The sequence below is a fragment of the Sminthopsis crassicaudata genome, chromosome 1 (genome assembly GCF_048593235.1).
Source record: "Sminthopsis crassicaudata isolate SCR6 chromosome 1, ASM4859323v1, whole genome shotgun sequence".
NCBI classification, from domain to species: domain Eukaryota; kingdom Metazoa; phylum Chordata; class Mammalia; order Dasyuromorphia; family Dasyuridae; genus Sminthopsis; species Sminthopsis crassicaudata.
The window spans coordinates 704,883,567-704,901,805 of NC_133617.1; the positions used below are offsets into that span (position 1 = coordinate 704,883,567).

Consider the following 18,239-nt stretch of genomic DNA (forward strand, 5'->3'; position numbering starts at 1 on the left):
TTTAACATGTCAACCTGCCATCTTGGTGGGGGAGGAAGGGGAGGAAGGGGAAAAATTGGAACTAAAGGTCTGGCAACTGTCAATGCTGTAAAATTACCCATGCATATATCTGGTAAATAAAAACTATAATTAATAAAAAAAAATATATTATTAAATAAAAAAATTATCCTGCTAAAATGGAGATGAAGTTAGTCTTAGGTGATTTGTTCTTCATGAATTGACATCAGATAATACTGCTCATTTCTTTCTTTCCTTTTTAAATACTTATAATCTGTTTAATAAATCAAGAAACAGGTCATCAGTACCATGGTCATTGGCTTATACTTTGCAGACTCTATATGGAAATATTCTCTTTCAAAACTGGGTCCATATTTGCTCATGTCTTAGCAGAAGTACCTCTTCCTTTTCCCTACCCCTTCACTGATCACTAGTTGTAACTCAATGATCTTTTAGGCAGGACCAGTGCTAGAATGATTAAGTTGTGACTATGTTGTACAAGCATCATTAATTATTAAAGAATAACATAACACACAATCCAAGAAAAAAAAGTTGCAATCATTCTATTTTAAAATCAGGAGCTCATCAGGAAAGTGAATTTTGTTTGCAATTTTTAAAAAATCCTCCTTATTAAAAAAAACACAACGATGCATATTATGTGCACAGATCTTGAAAGTGTCTTCACTTAGGAACACTTTGTTTTTAATTCTTGTTATGGTCAGAATTTAATTATTTAAAAGTTTTTTGGTTTCTTGTGGCTATCATTGCTTTTTTGAATGAAGCTTATGTTACCATTCTCTTTAAAGTACCATAATAATTTTTAAAGGAAATTGTATTACAAATTTTAAGAGTAGATTTAGAATTCCTAATCCAAGAGGTCAGCTGTCTAAGATTCTGAAGAACCCACCTGGGCAAAGGAATCAATATATGATGTTCCTTCAGTGAAATAACTCTGAAACCTATAACCGCCCCCATAGAATTGAAAGAAGAAGTTCTCATGAGGCTATCCCTGTAGCTAATGTGGCCCAAGCATTTGGGATTTTCCTGGTTTCAGAATTCCACTGGAGGAAAGCACGTTCTATACTCAAAGTCCTAGCATTCAGCCCTAAGCTAATCTCTGGAGAAACCCCATGTGAGATATGATACCAATGAGAGACACAGAGCCAATGAAGAAATTCAGTGCAACAACAATGCAAACCAATGCAAATGACAGTGTTTTAAAGTGGCTTCTTCTTGTGCAAGATGTTGGGGATACAATGATAAAACAAAACCAGACCCTGTCTTCAAAGAACTTACATTCTACTAGGAGACAGAAACTGATGAGTAAAAACAAAATTATCTGAGGAGTAAGAAAGCATATTGGGGATAGTAAAGCACACATCTGGGATAAGAGGCCACCATTCCCAAACTAGACCCAGTTGGAAAATAGTGCCTCCTTGCTCCCTAGTTACCTGCACTTCTGGGAGCAAATACAAATTTGGCTGAAGCTAGTCTAATGGCAGAGAGAAAGTCAGTTCCTGTGAGAGACCAGCATAACCATGATGCATTTCTCAGTTTTTGTTTTTGTTTTTGTTTTTTGCCTAAAAATAAGCAACAATAATCTTTGTCCAGTCCTTGCTTCATCCAGGAGCTAGATGATGTGTTTTTCACTTTAATCAGTTGGACACTATTGATTGGCGCATTATCAGCTTATTGTTGGTATCATACCACCTCTCAAACTCACTCAGAGATCATATTATAACCCAATTGTGAAAACCTGCCTATATATATATATATATATATATATATATATATATATATATATATATATATATATATATATATATGGCACAAAAGTATAGCTCAGGAATGAAGAACCATGACTCTAACTATCTTGAGCTAAGCAAGGTGAATAGATCTCTGTCCAAGTGTAAAAAAGTTATTGACAGCTTTCTATCTTTCAAATTCATTCTTGCAATGTTTCTAAGTATCTTTTAATCATTTCAATGTTTAATTTATTCTTAGTTCAAATCAAAGGTCACTTAACATTTGTACTGCAATGTTCTTTCAAAGAATACTAACACAAACTCTTTTTGTGAACAACACTAATGGCTCTAAACAGCTGGGCAAGTCACATCTAGCTATTTTACAGACAGGTATAATTATTTTAAATCTCACACAAGAGATGTAATAAAAAGCAAGGGAATTTTAAACAGAAAAGACCAGACAAACCAGCATCTTCAAGGGTTTTGCCCTTCAAAGCAGTTATTAAAGATTACTTATTCATTCCAATAAGGTTGCCAGACTCAAACCATTATTGGAAGTCTTCTTGAGTAAAACTAAGTTTGCCAAACAAAAAAAAATGTAAGTCAGTTTCATTATGTGACAATCACACCTTAGTTTGAACCATTAACAGAATTTCCCAATGTGATCCTGCACCTGCATGACTTTTGGACATTTTCAAAATTAAATCCATCTCTGAAGGGTAAAAATTTGTCATCTTACTGTTTCCTCAGAATTACCAAAGAGGAATTCTAAAAAATATTCTAAGCAATGGCAATATCACTGGATAAAGTATATTGTTACACAAAGCTGAAGGGGACATCTCTCAAAGTGGATGGCAACATTGTCTGCTTCTGTAAGGGCCCTTTAAATGGGCTGCACCACAGCGCATCATTGAGGCCCGGAAGTAATTTCTATGGATATTAGGACTGCCCTTGGGTGGGATCCTGTCCATTTTGAGATAGCTTCGTAATGGGTGACTCTCTCGCTGATTGGCTGTGTGTGTGACCTCACAGGCCCTATGTAAGCCCACTGCAGGCAGCAACCGCCCTCTTTAACCTGGCGTTCTTCACCTTGGCTTCCTAGCCTGGGTGGCCAAGCCAAGATGGATAGCCAAAAGAGGTAAGGGTTTTGGTAGTGAACACGTGGGTCTTCTGACCAGGTGTTCACTCAGGAACCAACAAGTCAGGGCATCAGTCAGGGCATTATGTGAGTAGGTATAATAAAGGCTTTTAAGATTACACGTGGTTGTTCTTGAGTGCGCTACCGGTTATTAAGCTATAGATTCAAGAGATTGTGGCCAGAGACCTTAGAAGGCCTCAGAGGAGGCGAGCCGGGTAGAGTTCACACTGCAAAGGACAGTGGTCAAAGGTACTCTGGTGGGTCTAGGACAGACTAGTAATTGTAACTGCCAGGAGAGCACGTTACATGCTTCCACTCTCATTATTTTATAGTCACATCTCATACACTGCTCTGCTCAATTACGGAGAGGTCTGCCAATGACAAGATCTTTCCAACAATACAAAAGTAAGTACTTAATGCCATCCAAAAAATGACAGAAGGGTCAAGGTATTATAAAAGAAGGTTGATAGGGAAGTAAATGACAAGTTACTTGTGACATTTCAATGAATCATTCTGTGGGTAGCATTTGTGAGGCAGGAATAGAGCAATTATAAAGCATCTAAGATCACTGGTTGTGAAGAGAAGAAGGGTGGCTAATGTTCCCTCCTAAAGTGTGGACTAGATGGTCAAAGCTCTTGGCAGATGTACTCAATAAGATTGATTCTTTCACTGCTCTCCCTCAGGAGTGTGTCCCAATAAAACCTAAAAAGATCTGGGTGGAGGATGAGACCTACCTCTGGTCTCACAGGGTCTTCAATGCCCACCACACAGATACAGGTTAAATCATTGAGGATATCATTCTCATTTTCCCAGTCAGGCTCTGGGCTACTTGGGAAGTCCCGATAAGCTACGCAGATGGTTCGGAGGCCATCGCAGGCCATGGGCTCAATCACCTTCTTTACCATCTCATCTCGGTCTCGAGGTCGGAAGACTCGAGCCTCGCCAGATGCACTGAGGATTTTGCAGCATCTGAAAAAAAAGGAAGACAATAACTCAATTGGCTGATTAGCTTGGAAGTATTGAGAAAATGGGGTTAATGAGAGTTTGAACAGAAGTTACTCAAAGTCAAACAGTGTCTTGCTTTTTCTATTCCTAGTGCCTCCATTCTTTTGGAGGATTTTAGAGAACTCTGTCTTTGCACTAGATGTAAACTCAACCATTGCTTTACTTTTCCCTATCCTTAGATGGATACAATTTCATTTACATATTTTTTCATATATATATATATATATATATATATATATATATATATACATATATATGAAATAAAATACCTGAATTATATATATAATTCAGGTATTTTCTTTCTTCCTGGGTTAAGAGAGGGAATGTGGTTTGGTGGGTAGCAAGTGGGCCTCTGAACCAAGACAGTGAGTTTGAGTCTCTTTTGACACCTAATGGCTGAGTGGTTCTAACTAAGTCACTTAATTGTGCTCCAGTAAAACTTCTAAAACTCTAAGATGCTGAAAAGATGACAATTTCCTCCAATAAAGAATTTTTTTCTCTCTGCCAATGACATCATGAATCCATTTCTTATGGGTTAACAGTATCCACTTACATCATGTTTCCTTATGACAATTAGAATCTACCTGTGTGATTTTGGGTCACTTGAAACTCTCTGTGGTCCCAGTTTATCTCTCTGTAAAATAAAGTGTATTGAGGTCCTTTATCAGGATTTAAAGGATCCTTTTGGGTCTAAATTTTTAATCTTATAATGCTGTGCAAGCCACTCATTGTAAAAGAGGAAACTCTGGTCTAGAGAAACTTTTGTTTGGCTAAAGCCACACAAGTAGAAAGTCATTAAGGTACTCAGGTTCCCTAACTCCCAATAAAGTGTTCTATCCACCTCTCCACACTGTGTCATATGCTACAGGCAAAGAATGCAGTGCAAGGTCACTCTCTGGCTTATAACCCTTGCAAGAAATAGACCACCTGCAAAACCACTAGACACAGGTCTTTGGGATCCCATGTTATTCTCTGAAAATGAGTCAATCACTGAGAGGGGGAAAGAAACCTAGGATAACAGTTGAGAGCTGGTTTCTCATCCTAGCTTTGCAACTCACTTGTTTGCTGACCTTGGGCATTTGAAAGATGAGGAAACAGAGAAACAAGGATTTAAACCTGGAGAATCCGAGTCCCAGTGCCATAATCTTCCCACTATTCTATTCTTAGTTGCATCATAAGCAAGATACCACTAACAAATACCGCCAGTAAATCTTACCACACCTTCCTGAAACACCCCATGCCAAAACAAACAAATGAGAGAGAGAGAGAGAGAGAGAGAGAGAGAGAGAGAGAGAGAGAGAGAGAGAGAGAGAGAGAGAGAGAAAGAAAGAAAGAGAGAGAGAGAATCTATGAACCCTCTGGTTGTAAAGACTTTCACAATAATTTGACTGGGAAGTTTGCAGAATTGGGTTCTAATATTGATTCAGTCAGCAATTTACCATAGAATGTTGCACAAGTCACTTCCTGAGCTTTGGTTTTCCCAATGGGGTGGGTCTAGATTACTCCTAACGTCCCTCTCTGCTCTAATGGGCTACAAATTTAAAAATTCATCAAAAGATAATTATCCTACAGGATTTAGACTTTTTTTCACAGGTCTAAAGGCACTGAGGCTAGTCTAGATCGCCTCCTAAAGGTTCCTTCCAGTTCTAGGACTGACTGTGAATAGGAAAAGTTGGCCATACATATTGAGCACTTACTTTTTCAGGACAATCTCTGATGCCCCTTTGCTATACATGCGAAAGCTTTCATCAGGCATCTTAATCACCGTGCTCATGGACTTCCTGACGGAATTAAAGGTATACACTTTGTACAGCTTCTCCTCAGGCATTTGGCTTCTCACAGGTTCATAATCTTGCTTCAAGTCCAGGACAAATCCCAACAATCCACACTCAGTCTTGTTGCCCACCTGGCGGGGCAGGGCGCCTTCCTTTTCTGGTGGCTAAGAGAAAAGATAGCACAGTTTAGTTTCGGGCTCATACCGTAATGGGCCCGATACTCTCCCATTAGGCCTGAGTTAGCAGAAAAATCCAGCCCACTGGGAAAGATGATGCCCTTTTTTAATCAGGAGAAAGAGAGAGGGACCAGCATAGTCAAGGGGGACAGAGGGAAAAAAGTAGAAGCAGAATCTGCCTCTGATACACTCAGTGACCTTGATTAAATCAAGAGCTTAGTTTTCCCATCTATAAGAGAGAATTGGTCTCCATGATCCTGAAGTTTCCTTCTCAAGCTCTGGCCTCCTAATAAATATGAGTGGGTTTTGTCTGCTAGGCCAAGGGGAATCACTGAGTAGGGCTGAGCCGAGGGGTGACATGGTTAGATTTATATTAAAAAAATATTACTCTGTTAGAAGTGTGAAGAATGGATTGATAGAAATGCAGTGGGCTGTTGGTATGGAATGAGGCATACAATGGTTGGTATGGCCAGTGGATTGATTTGCTTTTAACTGGACATCTGTGTTACAAAGGAAGATTTCTCCAGCCTGGGACAATCTCCTTCCTCACCTCCACCCCTTAAGAGTTCTCTTAGAACTCCCAGCTCCCTTTAAGGCTTAACAAGTGACATCTTCTTCAGTATCCCCCTAGTTCTTAGTATCTCCTAAATCCAAGATACTTTGTATCTGATGTGCCTTATATTGATTTATTGAACATATTGTATCAAATATTTTTATATTTGATACCTAGTGTTTGGCAAAATATCTGGAACATAGTAGGGATTTAATAAATACTTGCCAATTGATTGAATCTATTGTGTGTGATGAGAAGGGGGAAAGGACATCATTGGGATACTGAAAAATGTCGCTGATGTTTCTATTTTAAGGGCATAAATATTAGGGTTTTCTTCCCTCTAAAAATAATTAGTTCAAAGGAGGAAGGACTTAGAAGGGGGAAGACAATCTGAAAACTGTTACAATAGCCTAGGCATGGTAGGGTAAACTTAAAAATACACGAGTCTCTGGAGCAGTACTACAATGGAGGGATTGGCTAGAGTGAAGAAGACTTGAGAGTTAAAAAGGTCTAAGAGAGACATAATCTTAGGAGGTTCCCTTATCAAAAATAGGAAATGGAAGGGAAGGGAGTGAAGGAATGAACTGATTCAGTCTGGGATAAGTTGCATAGTATGTTACTAACTCTCAGTGAAAAAGTGAGGGGAGGAAAAAAAAGGAAAAAAAAAGAAAAGGAAGAAAAAAACCATTCCATTTCCAGACACCATACATCTGAGAGCCATTTAAAAGAGCAGAATTCACAGCTCCATGCCAAACTCAGAGATTTGCCACCTTTTGCTGGCTTGAGTAGTTGTGTTTTTAAGTGTCCTGAATTAGGAAACTGAGAAAGCTATGCTGTCACTATAAACAGGCTCCTTCCTTCATTACACATCCCTCCTTCCTAAATCAATGGCTGAACAGGAAGAATTATGATAGAATCAACAGCAGGCAGAGGCAGGTGAGATAAAAGCAAACTCCAGATGTTTGATTGTTTTTCATTGATGTCACTCCCAGGAGGATTTTTGTCTTCTTCCACTTAGTTCTTAGCCCCTGGAGAGTTTCGGAGTATATTAGTATACCAGAGCCTACTAGGGTTGCTACCCATATCTTTCCAGGAGTCATTCAAAAAGGAGAAAGTTAGAGAATTAAACCATCCAGACAGAACTTAGTGTGATCATACACAGAGGCAATGAAGGTGACTTCACACTTACAAGGCAGGAAAGGGACCCTACATTGAGGACTTTCTCCTTGTCCCCAGATCCTGGCTGATGCCCGACATCACTTTTCCAGAAGTCTATAGGTTTCAATCCTCAGTAAGAGGCTAGAAAGTCAGAAAGTGCTATTTGTTGTTAGTATTACAAGGTGATAACTCAGCTTGTCTTGGCAATGCTCTTGCTCAGAATTCACACCTTTGGTTCAGGCCTTTGAAAGGAGTATGCACCTTTGGACTTCTGGGGAGGAGTTTACATGTTTAAAGGAGTTTGAACCTTTAAGAGGAGCAAGTTCATTGATTAAAGTATTTTTCCACAAGCCCCTGAGTTCTCACATGCCCCTTTAAAAGGAGCAAGTTCATTGGTTGAAGTATTTTTCCACAAGTCCCTGAGTTCTCACATGCCCCTTTAAAAGGAGCAAGTTCATTGGTTGAAGTATTTTTCCACAAGCCCCTGAGTTCTCACATGCCCATTCTCTTTGAGGATAAAAGAGGCAATATTGAGCCTGGAGAACAGTTAGTCTGATGGAGATTGAGTTGAGATGGCAGTCTGGAAGGATAACTTAGAGACGACTGGACCTTTACAATTTGTTTAGTGGTTTACAAACTGGATTTAGATTTAGAAGATATTGGGTCAAAACCTGATTCACCTATTTATCAACTATATAATTGTGGACAATTGAATCCAATAAGCTTTCATGTCTCTAGTCAGCCAGGTTGGATGATACTTAAGATCTCCTTAACTCAAACTTCTATGAATGGGAATAATTTATACTCAACTATGAATGAGAGATAACAAAGCCTTCTCTCAGAGATGGAAGGAATCTTGAAGGGTATCCTACCTAGCTTCTCATTTCACATCAGAAAGATTAAGTGACTTGCCCAAGATCATTCAGTGAGCCACACGAGTAGGCTTTAATTCTGTCCTCCAAGCTAAAATCTCTTTCTCTGCCTACTAAACCATGTTGCCTTACTGAAGACAAAACATGCATGCTTCCTAGTATCACATGTGGCATTCTTTGCCTTGTGCCTCAAAAGGACCAACATTCCCTGCAAAAAAAACCGGTCAGGAAACAGGAATCATTTTTGGTATTTTAAAATACACAAGAGAAGCATCTTTTATACATTTGTGTGTATAAATATACACATATATGTATATATACATATAAATATATATGTATATATATATGTATATATGTATACATATGTACACGTATTACAGTATATGTGTTTGTGTATATAACATATAACTTTCTTTTGTTTTCTTCCTTTGTCTATACACAAATGACCTCATTCATATTTTCCTAATAAAAAAGAAAAACAATAGAAATCTTCACATAATGAAAAATATTCAATTGCTTATTTGCCCATCAGAACAAGAACTTGTCAGCAAAACATCAACCTGTTTATTATATTATCCTTCATAAAGTGAAGGATACTTTTATTTTGAAAAAGATTGAAGATTCTCTAACTTAGGATTCTCAGAGAGTCTGCTCTGTCCCTCACTCTCAGACCTAGGAAATGGCCACTTTCACTCACTGAAGATGATGGGTATTTTTAGATCTAGATCTTCAAATTTAAGCAAAGTACCCAAATCAACCATATCTTTGCTCCTTTTCAAGTTGTTTCTGACTTTCCCCCTACTCTGTAGAATTCCTCTATCATGCTTATCAGCAACTACTTTGTCCCTAGCTTTTCCCCTAAAAGTTTCACATCATATGTTGCCTTCTCCTATTAGAATGTAAGCTTCTTAAAGCCAGGGGCTATCTTTCTTTCTGCTTCAACTCTGAAATGAGGAGGTTGGATCAGATTTCCTTTTCTCCTCTAATTTGTGATCCTCCACTAAGAAAAGGTTTTCTGCTTGTATTTGTATTCCCAGTACTCGGCACCATGCCTGACAAGAGTGAGCACTTAATAATGCTCGTTGGTTTTAACAGACAGCATTTCAGAATTTCATAGATAGTAAAATGTCCAACATTGAAGACAGAAGAGACTAGTCATTCTCTTTAGTCAAATTACAGTCAAATTAGAATCAAGTATCATTTGCAAAGATTGTAGAAAGAGCGATGGATTTGGAAGTCAGAAGAACTGAGTTTCAAAACTGAGTTTCAATCCTTGACTCTACTATTGATTTATTGGGTTATCTAACTTGCCTGGTCCACAGTGGACAAACTTCAGCTAATCAGTGTAGAATGTATTAAGAAACAGAATTTTCCAACTAACTGATGATTGAGCCATTATGCTCTCCAATCACCCCAAATGACTATGTACGATGTTCCAGTAATCTAATATTCAACTTTCATTTTCACTGAATTTGCTGTTAGCCTCATTGAGAACTAGGACTATAAGCTCCCCATCAGTGCTTTGTGATCCTTGACTTAGGCATTTAATAGCACCAAGCATAGTGTTTGGCACATAGGAGACACTTAATAAAAGTTTAATAGTTAATTTACGAATAGAGGTAAATTTTTTAACTATTTAAAATTTTGTTTAAAAAAGTAATATGGATCTTCTAGGGACTCTCCGTGCCAGAGTCATAACTAGCAACTTCAATAAACTAAGATAAATAGGGAAACAATTTAAAATGTGTCCTGGAGCCCAAGAAGTGACGAGAGAGTGAGAGCGAGAGCAAGAGCGAGAGAGCGAGAGCGAGAGCGAGAGCGAGAGCGAGAGCGAGAGAGAGAGAGAGAGAGAGAGAGAGAGAGAGAGAGAGAGAGAGAAAGAGAGAGAGAGAAAGTTGTGTGAAAAGAGGAACAGAATCAAGAAGTTTGATATGGTCTAGGGAAGGCTCACCTGGAGCATGAGGGCCTTCCTTGTTTCACCTAATTACTCTTGCTAACTGGGTGCCAAGGTCTGTAATTTCTATATTGCCACAATACTACAAGTGACCATCCCCAATCACCAAATGTCAACACTCTAGGACAAAGTGATTGCCCTCGCCAGAAGGACTTTTCCCATTGTTAAACAAGCCATTACTAAAATCAGACATCATGACAAGGCCAAACAAGGCACAAACATGGATTTTCCATTTAAATGGAAAATTATAAATTTAATGTAAATAGAAATTTAAATTCCAATTTCATTTCTAATCTAAATGGAAATCAAAAAGCCACTGCTGAGTGGGTACCTTAAATGAAATTGTAAGGGACAAATGAACATCTTTGAGAAGATTTTTAAACCATCCTAAAAACAATAAACAATTACCAATACTTTAATGTTCACAGGGATCTCTTGCATAGTATTTCACTTATTCCTCAAAACATCCCTGTGAGGCTGAGGCTTTCATTATCCTCACTTTAAAGAGTAAGAACCTTGGACTTGGAATTCAGTGACTTTCCCAGGGTCACTAATTTAGTGTATATCAGATTTTGGATTTGTACTAAGGTTTCTCCTGACTCTGTCCAGTGATTTTTCCACTGAGCCACATTGCCTCTCGAGAAACAGCCTGAATGTTCCAGTGATCTTGTGATGAAGAGAGCCATCTACACCCTGAGAGAGTAGCTGTGGGAACTTAGTGTGGATCACAACCTAGCCATTTTGTTGTTGTTTTCTTACATTTTATTTTCTTTCTCATTTTGTTTCCTTTTTGTTTTTTCTGATTTTTCTTGTGCAGCATGATAATTGTATATATATATATATATATATATATATATATATATATATATATATATATATATATATATATATATATATATATATATATACACATACATATTGGATTTAACATAGGGAAGAGGGAAAGGAAAGTGGGGGGAAAATGGGAACACAAAGTTTTGCAAGGGTCAGTGTTGAAATATTATCCATGTATATGTTTTGAAAGTAAAAATGTTTTAATAAAAAAGAACTAAAAAAAAGAAACAGCCTGAGCATCTTTCACAGTGTTGATCCTACTCCATAGAATTGAAGTAGGTAGAAATTCATAAGTGCCAAGTGCTTGGTATCATGTAATGAATTCAAGAAAAATTATCAGGAAACTTTAACTTTGCCTTTAACTCTTCCCTTCTCTGACCTCTATTTCCTCATCTGTAAAATAGCTTTTGAACTGAATGCTCTATAAGGTCTCTTCCAGCTTTTAAGTTCCACATGAAGGTATAACGTCAGGAAGACCTCTCATTCATCTAGCCAACATTACTTAGTCTGATTTTATGCTTTCATGGAGAAAAGAAAAAAGAAAAAAAAAGTGACATCTCTCTCCATCACTCGCTAATCAGAAAGCCATCTAATCATTGCAAGCTGAATGGCTGGGTGTAATTATGTAACAGAGCAGCATGACAATTCCCATCAAGCTGGGGAAGTTAAGACAGCAACAATGATGTGGCTGAGTGAACACAGACTCATGCTGCTTGCAGCTCACATGGTAAGAAACAAGAAAGCAAACTTTATGGAAATCAGAAGCTTCCTCTATGTCCCAGCAGACTGATTACACCAACAGCCCAAGTCATGCATGAAGAATCATCTCCAACGTGAGGGCTGGGAGCCTCTGCTCCCAGATTCTTTCCTTCTCTTTGACAATAACTACATTTGATCTTTGGTTGCATCCAAACTTCAGTTTGCCTGCACTCAGCTCCTTCATTGATTCTCACTTCCATGGGTTGGGTCTTTTATCAAGTCAATGGTAGGGAGGAATCTTCTTTTGAACTTTTCAAATCTCTAGCACTACAAGTACTTTTGAGGATCTTTGCTCCCACTGCTATAGGGAGAGTCCAAGGAGAGACCTCTCACTAGCAAGAAGGTTAGTTTCTGTAGCAGCAGTAGTAGTAGTAGTAGTAGTAGTAGTAGTAGTAGTAGTAGTAGTAGTAGTAGTAGTAGTAAGAGCAGCAGGAGGAGCAGAAGGAGGAGGAGGAGGAGAAAAAGAAGGTGGAGGAAGAGAAAAAGGAAGAGGAGAGAGAGGAAGAGGAGGAGGAGGAGGATGGAGGAGGAGGAAAAAAGGAAGAAGAGAAGGAGGAGGAGGAGCAGTAATGGTGATGGTAGTAGTAGTAGTAATGGCAATGGTAGTAATAGTTGTAGTGATAGTGGTGGTATTTAGTGTTATAACAGACTCATTTATATAATATTCTAAAATTTCCAATGGGCTTTACATTAAGGGTCACATGTGACCCTCACAACTACTCTGAGATATAGTCACTACAGAGGTTATTAATAATCCTGTTTTATAGATTAGAAACAATGGAAGCTCCTCAAGGTTAAAAGACTTGCTCCCTATCACAGGGTCAGGATTTAAACCTGAGTCTCCTTTGATGCTAAGTGTTGCTTGATTCTGATCTCCTTGTAGTTTTTTGCTGGTAGCTACTTCAACAAATAAAACCTTTCAGAAAAACTAGCCATAACTTTGGATATGATCAACTGGTAATTGGTATTTCCATGCTTGGAAAGTTTATGGAGTCATCAATAAGGTTTAGATCATTGCACCCAGAAGGAATCACAACCTATTCAGAGAATGATGACATGGTTTTAATAAAGGGACAGTGTGACTCAGTCATTTATTTGGGTACTTTGGCAGACCAGGGAGGGAGGTAAGGACATATTTGACAAAGGTAAAATAGCAGGCATAATGTATTTAAGGTTTCAGAAGAGCCTTTAGCTGTACAGACTTCCAGTGGTACAGCAGCTAAGCAAAGGGGATAGGGAAGGGGGTTGGGGATGGAGAATATGTGTCTAACTTCCAGAAACTGTCCAGATGAGATAAAATGTCAGAGTTGGGCACTTTATAATTCACTTTCCTCTGCCATGATTTTCCTGGCCATCCTCCATACAGACCTAATTCTTTCTATGGCTCTGGAAATGTTGTTTTGAGCTTCAGTGGGCCATGACTTCTGACTGGCACTCTGTTATGACCTCTATTATACACAGAAATTATGTGAAAGCTCACATTAGATTGAAAGTTCCTCATGGGCAGGGAATATCTTTCAGTATCCCCAGAGTTTAGCACAGTGATTTATGTAGTAGGGGCTTAATAAATGTTTATTGGCTATTTCCCTGCAGAGATCTCAGTCTGATTTATTTCTTCTCTCCTTCCTCTTCTTCACTCCTAATCATGTTCTTTTCCTTCGGACCAGGCAGCTTTGGCTCATTTGTGGCTTATGTTGAACCTTACTCCCTCATTCCTTCATTCCTTATATATGAAGGAGGGGCCAGGGATTTATGAAGTTCCACACTGGGAGTTTGGAAATGAAGTCTCCCAATTACTCTCTGCGTTCTCACTGTTTTCCTGTGCTGCTAAAACAATCTTCCCACCAAATCGATCTAACCATGCTACTCCTAACACTAGTTATCCAATTACTTTATGAGAAAATAAGAATTTCTCAAGCCTAGAATCTAAGACTTCTACATTAACTTCAATCTCACTGTCCACCTACTTTTGTGGATTCTCTATAAAATTGCCCAAATGTCCAGCCAAAATGTACTAGTAAGCATTTCAAAAATCCTATATTTCAACTCATGCCTCTGTATTGGTAGAACCTTTCCTGGGGACTTAGAATGTTTTATCTTGAAAACATATTATGGCTTGGTGGGGAGGGGGAGGAGATCTAGGACCCTAAAAAGGACCTGTCTAAATACCCGCCCTATTTAGTTGCTGATATAGAGAAATTAGCTATCATTATTTTATTAGCTTGAGGATGTTGGAGGGGTTTCTATGTTGGGAGTTTCCACATGGGCAAAAATCACACTATTTCACATACTGATATAGCAAATGAGGAACACACACCATACCTGTCCGCTGGCCTGCTTGTGCACCCCAAACCGAAGGGTGATCCCACCTACTCTGACCACATGACTTTTAAGAGCTCAAACTCCTGTGCAAAGAGGTTATTTCTCTCCACCAGGTACACACAGTCAGGAAATTCAAATAGCCCTTTTGGATTGAGATCCCTTGATACTGCCGCATCAGTTAGGGAAGGAAGGGGAAAGGAAAAGAGGTACTTATAGAGAAGCAGGAGTGTGCTGGTAAATATTTAACTAACTTTTTTAAAGTTAGTTAATTAATTAGCTTTCCTAACAAGTTGTAGGAAAGAACAACAGACTTTTACAAACATTTTCCCCATTACTTTAAGTCCAGAAATAGAATTAGAATAGAATAGAATAGAATCAATAGAATTTTTTTTTTAAATCAAGCCTTGATTTGTAGCACTTGGTGATTTCTGAGGTGTAATTGTTCACGCTGAAAATTTAACAGCCCTCTCTCAAGCCAGTTCAAGCTGACTCCAGCACACCCCTGTTTAAACATCTTCTAAAAACATCTTTTTAAAAAAAGGTCTCCCGTGTACTCTATACCTTGTAGTTTCTGCAAACCATGCTATTTTCACATACTCAGAAACACTGCTTCCCATACTTTCCATCACAGATACCCAGAAACCAGTTTCCCCATCATATTCCCTTATTTATTTTCAACATCAATAACACTTGGACACTTTTTTGGTAGTTCAGAGGAAAATGAATCATTACAAGCAATGACTCGCCTTGTTACCTTCCACACACAGCTGTTTGCCTTTCAAGCTGGTGTCCCCAGAATCCAATAATGGGGACAGATTCTCAAAAGCCCAGAGCTGACTTACAGGGCAATTGTGAAGCAGGCGAAGTTTTTCTTTGGGTTTGGTAGCGGAATCGTGGGAAGGGTTGTAAAATCGCCCCTCTGAGTCAGGTTAGGGGGCGAGTCTTCAACCCCTCCCAAGATCCCACACCAGTAGCCGGAGCCTTGAGTCAAGGTAACGCGGAAGGAGGGGTTGACCAGCGTCCTCTTCACCGTGAGGATGGCAGTGGAGGGGCTCTTGGACACCAGAGTGAGAAGAAGCTCCCAGTAGAGAAAACTTTTAAGTTCAAGCCTCCACCTGGGTTTGAGAAGCCTCAAGAAGAGAAGAAGGTGCAGGAGTCAGCAGAATACCCCTCCCGGCAGAACCCTAAAGATACAAAGGAACGTATTGGAGTGGCTCTTGATACAGACGAGCCCTTTGCTATAAGGACAAGAAGGACGGGCTGATCATACCGAGAGTTCTAGACAGGGCTGCACCAAGGGGTGCAGATCCTTAGGTCCTTTACATATTCAGGAATACCGCCTCAGGAGGAGTCAGTGAATCAGCACTGGCTCACAGGAAACCATGTACCTAGTGAGATAGCTTCACCTTCCTCCTCTGATCATTGGAAAGGGAACAGAATGGTGAGCCTTCAAGGAAGACTTAATCATGTGCTCTGCACAGGAAGGTAGGGCAGTTTTTATATGGAGCAGAGAGGCAGTAGCTATTGTCAATAACCCTAAGAATAGCATTCAACTCTCATCTGTTCTAGGTCTGCCTATATAAAGGTAGAGATAATCTAGATCTTTAGGCTGTTGTTTGAGGTGCCCCAGTTATACTGTGGCAGTTGACTTGTGTTGGGGGTTTTTTTGGGAGGGGGAGAGAGAATGAGTGAGAGAGATTGAGAGAGACAGAGACAGAGAGGGAAAGAGACAGACAGAGAGAGGGGGCAGATAGAGATCAAAATGGAGAGATACACACACATTGAGACAGAAACAAAGAGATACATAGAGGTGAGAGAGACAGAAAGAGAAAAAGAGAGACAGAAACAGAAAGAGACAAACAGATGTAGATGGAGAGAGAGAGAGAAATACACAGAAAGACAGAGAGGTATAGACGGAGAGAAAAAGACAGAAAGAGATGGGGAGAGAGATAGAAGCAGACAGAGACCCACACAGAGAGAGGCAGAGACAGAGAGAAAGAGAGGCAGAGAGAGGAAGAGACACAGAGTTAGAGAGATACATAGATGAAAGGGGAGAGACAGAAAGAGACAAAGACAGATAGACAGACATAGATGGAGAGAGAGACACACACACAGAAAGACAAAGAGAGGCATAGATGGAGAGAGACAGAGACAGAAAGAGGGAGAAAGAGACACAAAGAAATAGAGATAGAGAAAGGAAAATACAGATAAGAAAGGGAGAGACACAGAAAGACAGAGAGACAAATAGGTGGGGGGAGAGAGAGACAGAGAGAGAGAGAGAGAGAGAGAGAGAGAGAGAGAGAGAGAGAGAGAGAGAGAGAGAGAGAGAGAGAGACAAAGAGACAGATAGAGAGACATAGATGTAGAGAAAGACAGAGTGAGGGGCAACTCTGAGGAGTTCTAGGGAGTCTAGATACTTTAATAACCTTGCATGTGTGTCTGTCTTTGCACAACTCTGAGGAATATCTTGTGCATTAAGATGAACTATAAATTTTCTGATCTTTTGGACACAGTTTATACAAAAGGTCAAGGCACTAAAGATCAGGGAGTTGGGCCTCAATGATCACCAGGTCGCTAATTCTTTCCTAACATTTTCTGAATCCTTTCCTATTTTCTTAGGCATGTCCACACCATAAGTCAAGGGACCCTGGCAGGCAGTGGATAAAAGGCTCCAGCAAAAACTCCATTTAAATCCTACCACTTCCATAAAGCATTTCCTGAACTTCCCTCTGAACTCTCATTGACAATTTCTATCCTTCATAAGATCCCAGGACTATAGGACTCAGAGTTGGCAGGACCTTAAAGTTTATCTAGCACCATATTAGGAAAGAAAAGTCCAAGGAAGTTGTGATAAGTCCCAAAAATAGGATACACTAATCCTGGTGCATTCCGGGTCTGGGCATCTCATCCATGTTCTTTTTCTCTATTCATTGATTCACAAAGTTTATCACTGGAATGGACCATAGAGATTATTTCATTCAAACTCATTATTTTGTTGATATGCAAACTGAGTCCTACAGAAAATGATTTGTCCTGAGCCACAATTTGTTAATGTCCAGACTGAGATTTGAGCCTATGTTTTCTGTCTGCCACATTATTGTTTTATAGGCAGAAGCTGAGAGGGAGGCTATTAGATCGAAGTGGTGTAATCTTTGTTGGCTAGCTTGCTATGTTCACTCATTTTTCACTGGACCTTCTCCATCACTGCTGGGTCTCCTAAAGGAGGCTGAAGGGGAAATCTGTCTTTGAGATCTTAGGAGAAATTGTCTTTGGTTTAAGGAATCAAGTTTTCTACTTGGCTTTCAAGGCCCTTTTCACCCAGCATTTTGTCCCTAAGTGTAACATATATTCTTTTATTGTTTCAGCAATTTGACTGTTCCTTGATATTCTTCTATATCCTTACATATAAACAGCACAAGGTTCCATTAAATTCAAATTAATTCATTTCAAACATTTATTAATTGTCTAGCCTGTGCCCAACACTTTGCCAAGTACTTGACATATGGAGACAAAAAAAAAATCAATAGTGCCTGCCCTCAAGGAGCTTACATTCTCCCAGAATTCATAGCACTCAGTGATGATAACAACACATTTCTGTAACATTTTTAGAATTTACAAATGACTCCTTCCACTGCCAAAAATACCCTGAGACATACAAGCAGTAGAAGCCCTACTTTATAGATGAGACAATGGAGGCAGAAAAAAATTACAGGATTTTAGAGTTGTGAGGGACCTTAGAGCTCATCTAACCCAATTCCCTTGTTTTGTAGATGATTTCCAGGAAAAGGAAATGCCTTGACTTACAAACCACATGACTTTAGAAGAAACATTGCATTTTAATTGAATTTGATTTCTGTAAGTGGCAGAGTTAAGACTTGAGCTTTGAACTTTTGATTGCAAGTCCAGAAGATGCTCCATAGTCAACACTATAATCACCATCTTTAATAGACT

General features: G+C 39.2%; 1 protein-coding gene across 24 annotated transcripts in view; it reads right to left on the reverse strand.

The window, feature by feature from the left end:
- Positions 1 to 18,239, reverse strand: part of ATP2B2 (ATPase plasma membrane Ca2+ transporting 2) — a 504,660-nt gene that overhangs the window by 50,513 nt on the left and 435,908 nt on the right. For all 24 annotated transcript variants that reach the window (XM_074283932.1, XM_074283917.1, XM_074283910.1 and 21 more), the window contains 2 exons: positions 5,583 to 5,824; positions 3,615 to 3,849 (listed from right to left, as the gene is read on the reverse strand). In XM_074283932.1, coding sequence (XP_074140033.1) covers positions 3,615 to 3,849; positions 5,583 to 5,824 — 477 coding nt within the window. The remainder of the gene's footprint in view (positions 1 to 3,614; positions 3,850 to 5,582; positions 5,825 to 18,239) is intronic.